The sequence below is a fragment of the Pholcus phalangioides genome, unplaced genomic scaffold, assembly GCF_987345545.1.
Source record: "Pholcus phalangioides strain wild (caught in Gottingen) unplaced genomic scaffold, Ppha-v1.0 ptg000040l_1, whole genome shotgun sequence".
NCBI lineage: Eukaryota > Metazoa > Arthropoda > Arachnida > Araneae > Pholcidae > Pholcus > Pholcus phalangioides.
This window is the reverse complement of record NW_028301626.1, coordinates 355,506-372,632: the sequence shown is the minus strand read 5'-3', so window position 1 is coordinate 372,632 and position 17,127 is coordinate 355,506. Positions and strand designations below refer to the sequence as shown.

General features: G+C 35.6%; 1 protein-coding gene across 1 annotated transcript in view; it reads left to right on the top strand.

Annotated features, from left to right (window-relative positions):
* Positions 1-17,127, top strand: part of LOC149065233 (inactive phospholipase C-like protein 1) — a 60,488-nt gene that overhangs the window by 11,683 nt on the left and 31,678 nt on the right. The window contains exons 3-8 of the mRNA XM_089254219.1: positions 9,781-9,987; positions 13,088-13,148; positions 13,802-13,931; positions 14,569-14,681; positions 15,066-15,129; positions 15,339-15,432. Of these exons, the coding sequence (XP_089110345.1) occupies positions 9,781-9,987; positions 13,088-13,148; positions 13,802-13,931; positions 14,569-14,681; positions 15,066-15,129; positions 15,339-15,432 (669 nt within the window). The remainder of the gene's footprint in view (positions 1-9,780; positions 9,988-13,087; positions 13,149-13,801; positions 13,932-14,568; positions 14,682-15,065; positions 15,130-15,338; positions 15,433-17,127) is intronic.

Below are 17,127 nucleotides of genomic sequence, written 5' to 3'. Positions count from 1 at the left end.
AATATCTCAAAACTGTGATTTTGGAGTTATCATGTTCTGACCAAACATCACAGAATTGAAGTCAACAAACTGATCATTTTCTTATTTGAAAATCTGATTATTTATATTATCCGATGGGCTTGAAATCCTGATAATGAATCATTATTATGTTCACATGAACAGTTTTGTCACTGTGTTACAGAGTTGCCAGGTCCTCAAAAAATTTCCAGCCAAAATCTTCTTCAAAAGTAGCCAAAAAGTAGCCCAAAATATTTGAACTTGTGCTGCCATATATGAAGCAACAAGCGAGCTACAGTTTCACGATATTCTAGACTGCAAAGGTGTGGCTTATAGCTTTTTTCTTGTTATAGTCACATGCTATAACTCCCCCCCCCCCCCTTCACTTTTTCGTAAAAAATGTTTTTTACCGAATAAATTGATTTCTTTGAAAAGTTGCGAAAGTCAGGGCTACACATTCTATCTCCTGGAAAAACGGCCTCGAGATGGCCTGGAGTCGAGGTCGTCTTAAAAGCATCATGGGCCCCCGGGCAAATTGATTTTGCTCAGCCCTCTGTCCAGACTGCAAATGCCTACTTACCAATTCACATGCTTAATCTCGCAAATCTTAACCATATCTCATTATCCCCCCCCCCCTGCCGCTCTTCATTCATTGCCTCCGTGACGTGCCCGGGTTGGCTCATGCGTCAAGACCGCACTGCCTCAAATTGTGTATAGGTGCCTACGAAATTTGGTACAATAATTTTGAAAATTAGGCATGGGATCAAATTTTTCACGGTCTAGTAAACAAAAAATTTAAGAACTCTTCTGGGTTCCTGGCAGGGCCGTTTTAGGAGCATCATGGGCCCCGAGAGCCAAATGATTTTTCTGATTCCCTACATGGAAAATCTTCGAAAAATACAACTACCTCTCGTTTTTCTGAGGATCCTCTTCTCTTGAGGCCCCCGGTGGGCCCATGCGTTAAGACAGAACTGGTTTCTGAGCTTGAGCACTGCCAGCTCCATGTTTGTGGAGGCTACGGTTTTTTTCACAGGCTTCTGTGGTCTAGGTACTGTGTTTCCCAACTGTCGGGCCGGATGGCAGCACTACACATAACAAGCATTACACGGAAACAAACTTCACGGTAGGCTCGTATAGGCACGGTAGGCACACGTACGCACACATTCCACCATGTACTAATTCGTTAGAGGTTCCGCAGAGGAATATGGACGAGGTGCATGTCTGGTTTAGTAGTAGTAGTAACCGTCAGGCCGGAGCAACACCTTCTATAGCAGAAGGCCTCCGCGCGAAGCTCGTGACGTCACTGATGTCTCTAATTTCCCTTATAGTCACTACTTCCCTTATACTACATTGGATATATTGTAACCGATCGGCCGCGGTATCATAACGGTTCAAACCACTGATCTAGAGCCTAGGACAGTTTCCCAAGTTTTTGTTTTACGGTCCCTTCAATTACTGGGTGGCAAAGGCATTGTGGTTGAAAGTTCTGGCTTTCCATAGTTGGGTGAGATGCCCCCCCCCCATCCCTTCTGCCTTGTCAGGAAGAAAACACAACATGAGGTGGGGACTGAAGTGAAAAAGAAAAACTTCTTTGCTCGCAAGCAAAGAAAAAATAGGGAGAAATTCGCTATGAGAACACAATTTTGGAAAAACCGCCCAAAAAACCGCCACCCGCCAAAGCCAAAAATTTCCCGCCGAACCGTTTTCAAACCAGCCCAATTTGGCGGGAAAACCGCCAATCTGGCAACTCTGCTGTGCTACGCAATGACAAAACCCGTATATACCGGCTGACTCGAAATTTTACGCCGCCCGCTAAAGCAGTTTTTTTTTTTTGTTTTTTTTTTGCGTTGTAGCATTTGCAGCGAATTCACAATGGAACTAACAATTTTAAAAGGGAATTAAAATTAATTTAATACTCTAGAATACTCATTCATTTTTAAAATTATTGTTGGTGCTGCTACCTACTTTCAAAATCAGAAATGCCTTATGTGGTGATAATGAGAAGCTCAAGTATAAAAAACTAGTCTTCATTCATCTTTGCTCCTTATAAAAAAACTTATAAACTGACCTGAAAGATCAAACTTCCAGTTCAGTAATTTTTTCAAGACCCAAGGAAACATCCAAAACAAAGGTAATCCACACAAGCAGACGACAGGTAAGATCGTAAAAAGTAAATTTTTCCACACTCCACTTCATAGTAATGTGCTGCCATCTAATGTCGAATTTAAAACCACTCATATGGTGATGATGAAGTTTATAGTAAAAAAAACTATATTCTTTACTCCGCTCAGCTCCTTATAAACAAAGCTCATAAACTGAACTGGAAATTTAAACTATAAGTTCGGCTATTTTATTTGAGCATAAGGAGACGGCCAAAACAAAGAACCTCTTAATGAGCAGACGACAGACAAGAAGTCGATTTGTGTTCGGTTCCCTACAAGCTAAGCTCACAAACAGAACTGGAAGTTAGAACTGCCAGTTCAGTTATTTTTTCAGGACACAAGGAGACGTCCAAAACGAGTAACCTGGAGAGAAGCAGACGACAGAAATTCTATATTACTAGAGGGGCGACTGCAGCGACATCAAATGCAAAGCAATCACGTGACTCGATGAAAACAAATTTCCCGCCTTGACAATTTGCCCGTAGAAATGTAAAGTTCGGTCTCTAAATATTGGGTTTTAAAGATTTAAAAAAAGGATAGAGAACTCATCTAAAGGTGAAAAAACATTAAATTATTTATTTCATTAATACTGGAGAATCATTTCTTTCATAATTGCTTGAATTTTCCTTCATCAATTCTGGAATTATTTCCTTTATTAATTATTATTTCTTTCATCAATTCTGGATTTGTTTCTTTCATTAATTATGGAATTATCTCTTTCATTAATTATGGAATTATCTCTTTCATTAACTTTATTATATCTTCCATTAATTTCATTATATCTTTCATTAATTTTATTATATCTCTTTCATTAACTTCATTATTATATCTTTCATTAATTTTATTATTATCTATTTCATTAACTTCATTATTATCTATTTCATTAACTTCATTATTATCTATTTCATTAACTTCATTATTATCTATTTCATTAACTTCATTATTATCTATTTCATTAACTTCATTATTATCTATTTCATTAACTTCATTATTATCTATTTCATTAACTTCATTATTATCTATTTCATTAACTTCATTATTATCTATTTCATTAACTTCATTATTATCTATTTCATTAACTTCATTATTATATCTTTCATTAATTTTGGAATTATCACTTTTATCAATGCTGTAATTATCTCTTACATTAATTCTAGAATATTTTCTTCCATTAATGCTGAAATTATAACTTTCATTAATTTTGGAATTATCTAGTCCATGCTGAAATTATTTTTTCATTTATTGTTTTAAACTCCTATTTATGCCATAAGAAAATAACGGGGGGTTGTGTTTGTTTTCACCGAGTCACGTGATGTTCCGACGAAATATGTTGGGGGACACCGTTCTCACAGTACTGCCAAGGCGGAGACCGCTGACGTCATACTCTCTCCGGAGGCTTGATTTATATACTATTGGTGCTGCCATTTAATCTCGGAATTTCAGGCAACTCATGCGATGATGAAAGAGAGAGATAGAGAGTTCTCTTTGTTATTTTTTGGCATAAAATATTTTTATGAGACGAAAATTTTGGTAACAAAAGTTGTACATTTGCAATAATCGATTTTATGTAGAAAAAATAATTATTTCTTTCCACAAAAACATTCGTACAATATGGATGATTGAACAAATAAGTGAAAACACGGATTATGTGGTCTTCAGATAGGGTTACCAGATTCAAAACTGAAAAAGGAGGACGCCTGGTGCGAACCTTAGGCAGTGCCGTCTTAACGCATGCTTCCCCCACCCCGGGCAATGCCCGAAGGTCCTCGAGAGAAAAGGTGCCTCAGAAAACTGAGACGTGCTTGAATTTTTCGAGAATTTTTCAGGTAGGGCCTCCAAAAAATCCCTTGGCTCTGGGCCTATGATGCTATTATGACGATCCTGCCTGTCAGCCCCACTAATGTGGGGGTCATGGAATTCCAGTACTTGATTCCTTTACTTCTATTAATTTATATTAATTAAACAAAAACAGCAATAAAAAAAAATCGAAAAATGATAAAAGTTATCGAATTGCAACGTATATTTGATAAAGAGATGATGAAGCGCTTTAAAAGTATGACAAAACTTTATGTCTGTTCAATAAGGTTCGAGCCACGAAGAAGTGTCAGCAGGCGGGCCAAGTGCAAGTGCTAATTATTATTAATAATTTATGAATTTTGTAAAATTAATTTAAATGTCAATTTAATCCCTCTCAATGGATTGTGTTTGAGTACGATCTGGACTATCAACGCGTTTCTGAACTAATGAAAAAATGAGAGTAATAGAAAAAAAAATTCCCCTTAAGATTTACTTCCGTAACTCGAAAAGTTTGTAAGTCGGGGAGCAACTACATAAAAAAGTTTCATAGGGAGCCCCAAAAATTGTTTTTGCATTGGGCCGCAAAATTCTCCTAAGCCTGGACCCGTCTCCCTCCCATTTTCGAATTTGAATATTTCAGGGTATAATGCAGTCAAAAACATGTAATTTGTTTGTTGGGTTCAGAAGAGAAAGAGCAACAACTCTCTAATTGGAAGTTAGAGGACGGGGGGGGGGGGAAGAGGTGTGGATATCGTATAGAAATCTTCATTTTTCATTTTGTGTACACTGTATTTTCATCCTCAAAACTCGTACAGGGTAACTTCTGGTCACATTTTGAGAATTTTTAAAATTATAACCATACCACTACGACGAACGGTTGATGGATAAAGGCTGTACCAGCACTCCAAGGAGAAACCATTGGATCTTGAAATGACCATAATATTATCAACAGACAGGGCCGCAAGTAGTGGGGGGGGGGTGGAGGGAGAGCAGGCTGGTATGGTACCACGGGCGCATCACAAAAGGGGGCGCAAATTTAACCATTCAACCTATCCTTCAGCATTACGGGGGGGGGGGGGGATGTGCCTCAATGAGTAGTTGCCCCGGCTAACCAAGTATCCGGTTGCCCTGCCAGTGGGTATCTTATTTCGGACGAATCACCATTATATATTGGGTATTTTTTCTTTTTAGGGGCTGTTCAAGTATTACGTAAGCAAATTTTTAGACATTTTTGACCCCCCCCCCCCACCTTGTCAGCAAAATTTCGCGATCAGCTCTGCCCCTTTGAATCCTAACTCATATTTTCATAAAGGGTGGTTGATGACGTAAGCATTATCCAAACCTCCCCCCCCCCCCCATCGATGATGACGTAATACTTGATTCTCAAGTTTGTAATTTACACCTGGTAGCATTTCTTTTATTTCTATAGATCAAACTACACAGTTGATCTATTAATGACCCTCAAAAATTACGTCCTTATTCTGTAAAACTTGGTTTACTGCACGGGGCCCATCCGTGCACTTCTCCGGGGTGTCAAGTGACAATTAGACCTGGTTCCGATTTTCAAGAGTAAATATGCAAATAGGTAGGTAGGAATTTTTAGCTATGTAGTAGTGCCTCTCTCAGAAAAATAGCTTTGTATTTGGGCATACGATAATGTTAACACAGCCCTGGGCGTACTTTATGCAAATTGTAAAAAGCTAATCGAAAAACTGAGCAATAATGTGTGTGAAGTCTAGTTTGCAATATTATTAGATTCTCATCTTTCGTGCCATTCTTGTGACAATGATCTTCAACTATACAATCAAGTGTTCTTTAAATTTTAGGATCTTCTATCGAATGATGGATGTTGAAACAAAATCGTTCATTAAAAAAAAATGCCATATGATATATTTTTGGGGTGCCCCTATAGTACTGATGCCCTAAGCACGTGCTTATTTTGCTTAATGGTTAATCCGGCCCTGTGACTGCGCACATGATTTCTCTGGAATATGAATGTTTCAAAAAAATTATTTAAAAATTTTTCACACGTATTTTAGTTCATTTTTTTAAGTTCATAGTATGGCTACAACATGAACCTATATCCTTGATACATTATTGAAAACGATGTGAGAGGTTGAACTTTTCAATTGTGATTCACTTCTGTGTGGCTACTCCCTCATTATATACTACTTTTATCCGCATGAAGAGAATAAAATTAATAAAACTGCTTGCTACCACTTTTTGCGATTTTTATCACTACAAGAATGCGTATTTTGGAAGCTACAACTGACATTTTCTCAACGAAACCATAATCATTTACACAAAAATAAACTAATTTGAAATAATACAAATTTTATCCAGTACAGTAACTTGATGACACTGTGTCGTCTTCAAGCGCAGAATTTATCATTGATTGAAAATAATTTATTCTATTTTTTTTACTGTATTCTATTACGTTTATTTTGCTCTTTCAATATTTTCATAAATTAAAAATTAATCAAATTAAATTCAAACATATTTACATACTTCAGACAAATTTTGAATAACTATCTTCTAATGGAAAAACGGGCGGGGGGTGGGGTAGTAGAAAATTATGTTTTATGGAATGTTTTATTTATGTTTTTATGGAAAAAAAAAAGTTCTCAAGAGGGGGCCACAGGAATGAGAAATGGTTGAAAGGGGGCCATGGACAAAAAAAAGGTTGAGAACCACTGCACTAGTTGATGGATGGGATGAATATTCGGCTGCTATTCTGTATTCAGCCCTTTTGCGCCGAATATTTGGTTTTTCTTAACAATGGTATGGGTAATACAGGTATTCAAAAAAATATCTGTAAATCTAAGTGTAAACAATTTCAAAAACTTATACTAATTGGAGTTTTTGCCATAAATTAAAAATTAACCGATTATATTTTATTGTATGGTGTTTTCTGTGAAAAAGATTGTCAGAGTGAATTTCTAGGATAAAGAAAACATGAAACTTATAACAGACCCCCTACTGCAATAAGGTGGAACTTAACGTTAACTAAGTGAAGGATGTACCTAGACAAGATATGTATTGAGAGCTACTGAAAGAGGCAAAAGGGGCAATGAACATCTAAAGCGGGAAAACAAGAAAATAAGTCATAAATTTGATGATGTATTACTAGTTGAGAGTAAATAATGGTTGACATATTTTCTTAATTAGAGGAAAAACTAACTATTTTTAAGAAAAAATTGATTCTGTAAGTAATATTAAAACACAATGTATCACATCACTGAATTTGATTGTCAGCATCGTATCAATAAAAATCTTTCAATTACCAAATTTTTAATATACAATATAAAACCTTCCAACAACGGCTACCAATGGGGCTGTGAAAATGTGGCTGCTATTGGGAGTGGTGGTTTTATTTTTGGAAAAAAAACAATTAAAATTTGTGATCTATGTACAACTTCTGACAATAAAGTTCGGTGAACGAAGTCAGAACGGCTGATCTGGCAACACTGGCGAAGAAAAATGCTGCACATGGGTAGCGGCAGGTGTTGACCATCTGCTGCCACTGTTGTTCAGTTGAGTGTCGTTTGTGTTCCGTGAAAGACTTGTTTTGCAAAGTGCTTGTTTAGTGCGTTGGTTCTTAACTGAGAACAGGAAAATCCACAAGGAATTTCTACCTGAGGGAACGACGATGAATGCTGCAAGGTACATTGAAATTTTGACCCGTTTCATGAAATGTCTACGCAGGGTACAATCTCAGTATGCACAACAAAGTTCATGGTTTCTTGTTCACGACAATGCTCGCCCTCACACAGCCAATATCGTCCAACAAAAAAGGGAGTGGTGCAAATTGAACATCCTCCATGCTCGCCAGATCTCAATCCTCCAGACTTTTTCCTATTCCCATGACTCAAACTCGCTTTGAAAGGAAAGAGATTTGACGATATTCCTGACATCCAACAAAATGCGATGAGGCTTTTGAACTCCATCCCAAAAGAAGACTTCTTGCAAAGTTTCCAGGACATGTATAGGAGATATCAGCGGTTCATAGTAATGGGAGGTGACTATTCCGAAGGACAGTAAGGTAACGTTCGTTAACATTTGATCTACGTTAATGTTACAGGACTATTCACTGAACTTTATTGTCAGAGGTTGTATATAGCATGTGAAATGGCAATCCATTCTGTAACTGATTATGATAGTTGTATAATTAATTATATTAAAATATATGATTATATTTTGATAATATTATAATAATTGATCAAGTGATCTGCAGCTGCTGTAGATCATTTGATGCTTAGATTATAATAGTGCTGTCAGAACTATTATGAAATCCTAAAATTCAGGCTTGCGGTGCTCAGGTATAACACAACAAGCAAGAAAAACTGATATGGACCACCAACCCCAAATAGTTCTTTGTTTACACTGTACCTTTAACTAGACCTTCTTTCTAGGGTGTTCCTAAGTTCAATCCAGTAGCTGAGGACATAGGCTCTGACATATATTCTTGTTGAAAAAAAAAGTTTTACACATCCCTCTCAAAAAAATGATTATCCTGGACATTTCTATTCTTATTTGAGAGCACCATTTTTTGGATGGAACCTTTCCTTGGAGTAGGGAGTGCCAGATAAACAAAGGGTTTCTGGTAATCTGACAACATTCATATCCCTCTAGTGATTAGAGTGCTGACAGCTGCAAGTCTCTTCCGTTTTCTCCTATATTTCCTCAAGTTTTTCCCCCTCTCCACTGCTTTCAATATACCCATCTAGATTTGTACCCAGGAAAAGAAAGTGTACATAATCTTTTCCCCCGTAAAGTTCAGGGAGCAGGAAAACCCTTAAAAATCAGCAAATCGGCTTGAAAATTATTTTTTCTCATCATGATAAGTGTAATTTTTCCCTGACTTCATCTCCAAAAGGGCTGTTGTTCAGAAGTTTCTTGTCTATGGGATGCATTCAGTTACAACAAAATGTGGCCGTTGTTCGGAGGTGGTTATTAGAGGAAGTTTTATTGTATATTTAAATAATAAATTGCATAATTAAAATTCATTGTTAATCATTTAAAATTGCCAATAATTTTATTTCAATTAAAAACATTAATTTTATTTGTAATTGTTATGAATTTTAAGAAAATATATATTCCCCGTCGGCAAATATTTGGTATTCCGCTAAATCAATATTCGTCCCATCCCTAATATCCCCTTAAGGCAGTAATTCCCCATTCTAACTTTTTCAATGCACGGCTCCCTTGGCCTTGTCATCATTTATCTGCAGCTCCCAAGAATAATCTAGACAAGAATCATTTCAAAGAATTAAATGGGCACACATCAGTTCACCAACTCCTTGTGATGGCCTTGAGAAAGTTTTGTGACGCACAGTTTGGGAACCACTGACCAACAGTGTATTTTGTGATTTTGCATGGGCAGGAGCATTTTCAGTGCTGCATACACATTCGACTTAGAGGGAACAATGGCTTGGGCCTAAATTATCTTTAAAGTTTTCAAGCCCAAACAAACAAATTTTCACTAGAAATGTTCCAAGCAAATATTCAATTAACTTGCATAGAACATTTCAGGGAAAACGCACTTGATGCATGAAAATTTTTCTTTTTCAAACAAATTGAGAGTGACAGTGATTGTCTGACTATACCGGACATTGTATTTGATTGTAAGCGAAAACACTTTTTCTTTCTCCTGTAGTGCACCATGTTAATATTTTTGAATATAAATGTCTATTTTCGGAGTTTGGCACCAATAAATGAGATTTAAAAAATAATTTCTCGAGATGAGCTATTTTTAGGAACAGATTAAGATTGTGAATTGTGGTATCATTGCATCAATTGATTAATATTCTTGTTAATTTTGCAGTGTCCGTTAGGTGCATAAAGGAGGTTAGAATGGGTCGGAGCACTGATGTTTTACGTAACAAAGACATTGCATGGGCGTATTCTGAAGATTGCGCTTTCTCAATATTTTACAATGACAACTTTGAATCTCTAGATCTCATTGCATCAACCCCAGAAGAAGCGAATATATGGGTCACTGGGCTTAATTTATTGATTGGCGCTTCAAAATGTAAGTTATTTGATTTGTTTCTAAAATAAAATATATCTGGACTGTATGGGTGATTATATCACTATTAAATTTTATTAGTATTGTTGAAAAAGTATGAGGCTGTGGTTTATAATTAGCTAAAGTACATTTACTGTGGTTTTTTTCAACTTTTAAGCACAATTTTAAGCCGACTTCCAATATGACTTTGAACTTTTACCAGTAGAATTATGATTCAAATTGATTTTCTTAATTTTTTTTGTCATTCCCCCTTTCTGTCTTTAGTTTAAAGACATCAACCATAAAGTTCATGGGGGGAAAATTTATATGTTTCTCGGACTTGCACATGTCCACAAAATCAACATTAAAATCAAAAACAAAACAAAAAAATTAAATTTTATTCTTCCCCAAAAATAGGCGATTAAAAAAATTTTAAATTTGTGTCATGTAGATTAAGTATGCTAGCTGCTTCGTTCACAAATTGCCTCACAAAATCGGATGTGCCTGAAGATTGGAATAACACAGTGATGGTTCTTCACAAAAAGGGCAAAAAAGAGGATATCAAGAATTATCAAGCAATCAGTCTCTTATCAACAATTTATAAAACTTTTACCAAAGTGTTGACATGTAGACTTGAATTCAAATTGGACTAAGCCCATCTAAAAGAACAAGCAGGATTTCGAAGTGGATTTAGTACAATGGATCACATCCAAACAATCAGGGAACTCATAAAGGAATACAAATTACCATTGTGTATTGCTTTCATTGATTTTGAAAAAGCATTTGACTCTTGTCTTCACATCTGCTGTTGTTGAAGCTCTAGATTTAATTGGGGTAGAGAAGACTTACATCAATATCATCAAGAAAATATATGACAAAAGAACTGCAACGATTTGGATAAAGGAAAAGCAAAGATTAAACTCGGAAAAGGAGTCAGACTATAGTCAGTCAGGGTGATACTATCTCACCAAAACACTTTACTGCTGTTTTAGAAGAAGTATTCAGAAAACTGGATTGGGATAAGAAATGAATTAAAATAAATGGAGAATTTCTCAACCATTTGAGTTTTGCAGATGACATTGTTGTTATCAGCAGTAATCCAGATGAACTAGAAGAAATGCTACAAAAACTGGCGAAGGTAAGTATTCAGGTGGGCTTGAAAATGAATCTGCAAAAGACTAAAGTTTTGTTCAACCCCTTTGCGTTGAAGAAGACGATCCTGCTCAACAACACAGAAATAGAAGAAGTAGAAAGCTATGTATACCTGGGACAAGAAATCACCATGGACAATGGATGATGAAATAAACAGAAGGGTCAGGATTGGATTGAGCACTTTTGGTAAAAACTGTGTAATTCTGAAGAGTCACATGCCATTATTCCTGAAAAGAAAAATGTTTAACCAGTGTATGCTACCAGCACTGACTTATGGAGCTGAAACATGGGCACTTACAAGCAAGACAATACAAAGGCTACAGACAACACAAAGTATCATGAAAAGATGTATGCTAGGCATCACAAGGAGATACAGAAAATGAATCTCCTGGATAAGGAACCATACAAAGGTTGAAGGAATTCTTTCTATTATATATGATATCATGGAAAGAATTAAACATTTAAAATGGAAATGGGCTGAGCATATTGCAAGAAGACAGGACAACAGATGAACCACAAGTATTCTAGATTGATATCCTCGTGGTGTTAAATGTCAGAGAAGGCATCCCTGCACAAGAGGGTTCAACAAGATTAGGAAAGTGGCTGGAGTCAACTGGATGGCTAAAGCATTAGACAGAGCAGAATGGAAAAATTTAGAGGAGACCTTCATCCAGCAGTGGATTGAAAATGGTGGTTGTTGAAATTAAGTTTGGGATCTCACAGTTTGGGTCAAATGTGCCCCCCCCCCCACCACCTCAAACCTAATTTTGTAAAAATGAACTAAGCGGCACATTTACAGATTGTGACCTGTGTCACAATTTCAGAGCATTTAAGCAGCCCGTGGCACATAAAATTTAATCAGTAAATCTGACATATTTGACCCATGGCACAGTTCCAGAACATTTAAGTAGTCTGTGGCACATTTAGAGATCCCTTGTGTGGCATGCAGCACAGTTTTAGAGCACTTAAGTGGCCTGCAGTGCAGTTCTACATCATTAAAGTTACCCGCGGCACATTCTAAGATTCCTTAAGTGATCTGCGGCATAATTATGGATCATTTGAGTTACACACAGCACAGTTTCAGAGCACTGAAGCGGCCCGTGTATACTATAGTATCTTCACACATATTCAGCTGTACTAGTAAATTTGATAAATTTCCCTAAATTAATCACTTTTACTGGTGATGTATAGTACTCAAGTGTCGTTAGTAAATTTAAAAAGTTCTAAGAAATTATCACTTTCACTGATGATTTTGCATGATACCCAAGCGTCGTGGGATTGGTAAACATGATAAATCGTGCAATATGACATAATGTACATAATAATTCATATATGTATTGCATCATTATATCGGGTACAATTGTAAAATTTGTTATCTTTATATCGGGGTCCAACTGTATTCATCACACACTAGACTTGTTTGGAATTTTTTTCATATTTGTCAAATTAACTAAAGGTTTTAGGTTAATTTGTCAAATTAACTAAAGGTTTTAGGTTAATTTATCAAATTAACTAAACTAAATAATTACACTAGGGAATAATGCATAATCACAGACAGAATATCTTATATTTGGCCCGCAGACTGAAAACATTGTGCATCCCTGCTACATTTCTAGAGCAATAAGTGGCCTGCAATACATTTCTAGAATACTTGAGCAGCTCAAACACATTTCCAGATCACTTGAAGGATCTGCGGGACATTTGGAGATCACTAAAGTGGCCCTATAGAAGACCTATCAATAGGAAGAATGTTAGTTCAAGGGTCAACAAACTAGGAAAAGGGTTTTCTCATTTTTGGCACACAGAGTAAGATGCCATTAAGAATATTTAATATTTTTATGAAGGATGGTTGATGACATAAGTGTGTGTGTGTTGATGTAATACTTGAATGACCCCATATGTTTAATGAATTGAAAACTGTTCAAGAAATGTCTCTGTGATGATAAATTAACTTCATGTGTGTGTTTTTCAGCTCCTGACACATTTGATGAGAGACAAAAGATGAGAGAAAAATATCCTTTTTGTATAGTTATGTTTCAAAAATTTCTACATGAAAATGATCCATTCATCATTTTTTGTGGTTGTCTTCTATCTTGATTTTTAATTTTTTTTCTCCCTGGTATGTTAATATGCACAGTGTCCTGTGTGCACGATTAAATTTCTCCTGTTCTCTGTCTTCAACTGTAACTTTTCATTACAAAAATTATGAAACTTTTTATAATGTTCTATTGAGCAGCTTGGTTTACTAAATCTTTGTGCATTGCCGACATAAGTGGATTTTAAGTAAGCACTCTTGTTATTGCTGATGAAAAGGTGTGGATGTTTTTAAAGTTTCAGAACTTTCTTATTAATAATTACATCGGTGCACAGCCTAGCGCATGGGAATTTCACTTCTGCACACTCTATAAATGTAAGAATGTTTTTCTACATTTACCTTATAGCTTAAAACTAATTGGCAATCCTCTTTACATTTGATAATTCCTAATAAAGCTAGACGCTGTTCCGTAAACCAATGTTACTAAAAACTATGATTATTATAAATTCGATTTTTGTTTAGTTCTACTGTTGGATGAAAATTAAGGTTTTGTGAGTGCCTTTTTTCTCCCCCAAGTCTTGTCATTGTTAAAATCCCAAAGGTGTTAATATTTAGTAGAAAAATCCCTTTGTCCTTAACTTATGTTCTCAGGTGGTTGAGAGAAGTGTTTGATGAAGCAGACACTGATCAGAAAGGACTCTTAAATGAATGTGAAACAATTTCGCTCATGAAGAAGCTCAACAACCAATTGAGTACGGTCAGGCTCAGGCAAAAGATTATGGTGAGAAATCTTTTAATTTTAATCTTTCAATTGCAGCAAATGGAGAATTTTTTTTTTCATCTAAAAAAATGCAATTGAACATTTAAAATTGTGTAAAAATAATTTGATCAAAGCAAAAAACAAATTTCTTTTTAGTTAATCTTATTTTATGATGTCTATTATGTATGACATGGGCAATCATTAGTTTGAGTCAGTTTAATTTTTTATAGCTAGATCAAACTGTTGTTATAGAACAATTTTGTCTATTTCTCAAGATCCAGCTGCTTGTGTCATATTTTGTATAATGCACATAGGAATAACGTTAGTATGTTTCTGAGCATTAATGGGTTTTATGCAATGAAACTGTGTATCAACATGTTTATTTGTCAACATTCTTGTTTTCATCATGGTGATCAATCAATAAAGTATAAAACAAAAAATGCTTTTGCCAAAGTTATATTGTTGATAAAATTCACCAGTGATGTGGAGTCTGCCCCACAGGTTAGGGATCGGTTGAGAGAAAAAAAACCTAGGATCTGAAAGAAATTTTCAAGTTTTTCATGTGTGCAATTCATAATTTAATAATTATGTTCATCAACTATGAAGGCATAATTTATGCTCAAAAAAATGTTTTACAAATCATCTCTTCTATTGCCAGGAGTTTGAGCATGGAAAGATGGGAGAAGAAAGGGGAAGAATCGACAGCAGTGATTTTATAAATATTTTCAAAGAAACTTCCACCCGACCTGAAATATATTTTTTACTTGTGAGGTAAGTGATGGATTTTCTTTTACCACATAAAATTAATATTTCAATTCATTATATCTGGTTCCAACATCAATTAACTGTTTGCATACATAAGTGGGATATTCCACAAAAATGTTTATTGCCCATTATCATCAAGTGGCCACTAGTGAGCGAAATGGGGACTGATTTTTTATCCCCATAAACAGAATAGTCTGCATAATGGTGACTGTTCTTTATCACATGGGGAGAATAGTTGGCTCATGCCAATGGGTGCTTTGATCTGAATTTGAAGCAATTTGTGATTGTTTTTTGAGGTGAAGAAAAATACTTGGGGGTTTTGAGCAAAGCAATCTTTCACTCAAAATCTTAAATACCTAACAAAATTGTGATTGAAATTCTTTCTTGCAGGTTTTCTGGCAAAGACTATATGTCGATCGAAGATTTTCTACTCTTCCTGGAAGGAGAGCAAGGGGTAATATTTCTGAACTTTATAAATAATAACTAATTTGAAGGAAAATATATTTGTTTTTATGGAATTTAGCATGAAAATGTTTTCTATCAATGATTGCGGTGTATGGTCTTGAGTAGTTGAAAATATTAATGCTCACGAATAATAATTCTTGTTGTATTAAGATTAAAATATAATTATATATGAAAAACATTTTTGTTTTTCTTATTCAGATGACCAACATGGATGTAGATAAATGTCTGAAAATTATCAAAGAGTTTGAACCATCAGAAGAAGCGAAGAAGAATAAACAGCTACTCATTGATGGTATGTGTTACTTTCTATGAGCATGCTGATGACATGTAATTTTTATCCAAATGCAGACTTGAGCCGTTCTCATCCACCTATTCTGTTATGCAAATTAATGGGACATGATGCCCTTTCATCAAATTTGTTTTATACTCAATTACAAAATCAGTGGAAACTACCAAGTGCAAATAGGTAGTCTAAAAAATTTCACTTCAGTTGTAAGAGCCTCAATGATCAATCAAGATCAGGTTTGGTAAAACTGTAACTTACGAGACCCTGATCCAGAAGTACACACAAGGAGGCTTTTACCCCCCACCCCCTACAATCAAGAATTAAAAATATTTTCGTTAAAAAATTAAATTATCAAAATATATTATATAAATATATCTTAATCTGTTTCTGTTGATTTAAAATGTATTTTGAAGGTTGGTACCTAAAAATTTCTCTAGAAGAAAAAAATCTCTCTTTGTTCACAACAAATTCAGTGTGCCTCATTAAAGGATAATTTTGGGTATGCCCTGAGTTCGATCACATAGGCAAATTCGATGATTATCTCTCAGAACTCTTTAGAAGCCCTTTTACAATCAAATTCAGTAACTCACTCCATAGTCCAATGAGGATAGTCACATTTAAATTTTGGATGTACTATTGTAATTGTTTGCAAGCATATATAAAAGTATATCACTGCATAAACATGCATTATATTCTCGTTATGTTGCATATAATGAATTCCTAAAAAGGAAAAACAAAAACTCATGTGTTTTTTTATATTTGCAAATAAATGTTCTCGAAGCGAATCAGTGAAGAAAAAGAAATGGATGGGAAAAAATCCATCAATGACAAATTCCATAATCCATCAGTTTTCCAGCGACCTGGATAGTCAGGCAAAATTTAAAATATTTGGCAAAGGTCTTTGAAAATGCAAATATTTAATAAAAGTCGGGGAAACATTCTGTTGAGAAAAAAAAACCAAAAAAATATAATAGTTGAAAAATAAACTGAAATGCTGGATAAATTAATAGGGGATGGCCCTCCCCCCCCCCCAAACTTATCTCCACCAGCAGTCAATTTAGGAATTTGTTTTCTATCTCGCCCTGCTGGAGGTTGTGCTTAGCAGGGTGGCGGGTTAGCTCTATAAATAACCTGTATGTCTGACGAATGGGTCAGGGGTACTTTCATTTGAATTTATGTCAGTATTTCTTGGTTTTTGTAAGCCCCAGGATCATTAAAATGTCTGTAACAGTTCAGTCACCCACTTACAGCAGAGGTCTTCTACCTTTTTCTAGTTGCGAGCACTGCGTGTACACTTCAAAAGATCACCCTTATGGCAAGTTTGACATTCAAATGCATGTAATTTGTACAAGGTGTTTAATTGGAACGTTGATCAAGTACTCACAAGCATGAAACCAAACAAGTGCATTGAGGAGTCTATGGGCTTCAGGGAGCACCTTAATGCTTGCAAGCAACAGGTTCAAGATGCCTGACTTACAGCAATGATTCTTAAACTTTTGTCATCAGCAGCTTCCTTGTCTCAGCTAACCATTATCTGGGATGCTCCAAAATAGTTGAGCAAACAACCACTTCAAATCACTGAACAGGCACAAATAACACTGACAGCTTGCTTCTGATGTTGGTGACTTCCCCAGGAGTTGTGACGTAGACTTAGAAAACCAGTGGCTTTTAAAGTGTATGGGTCTAATATTTTACTCGCTG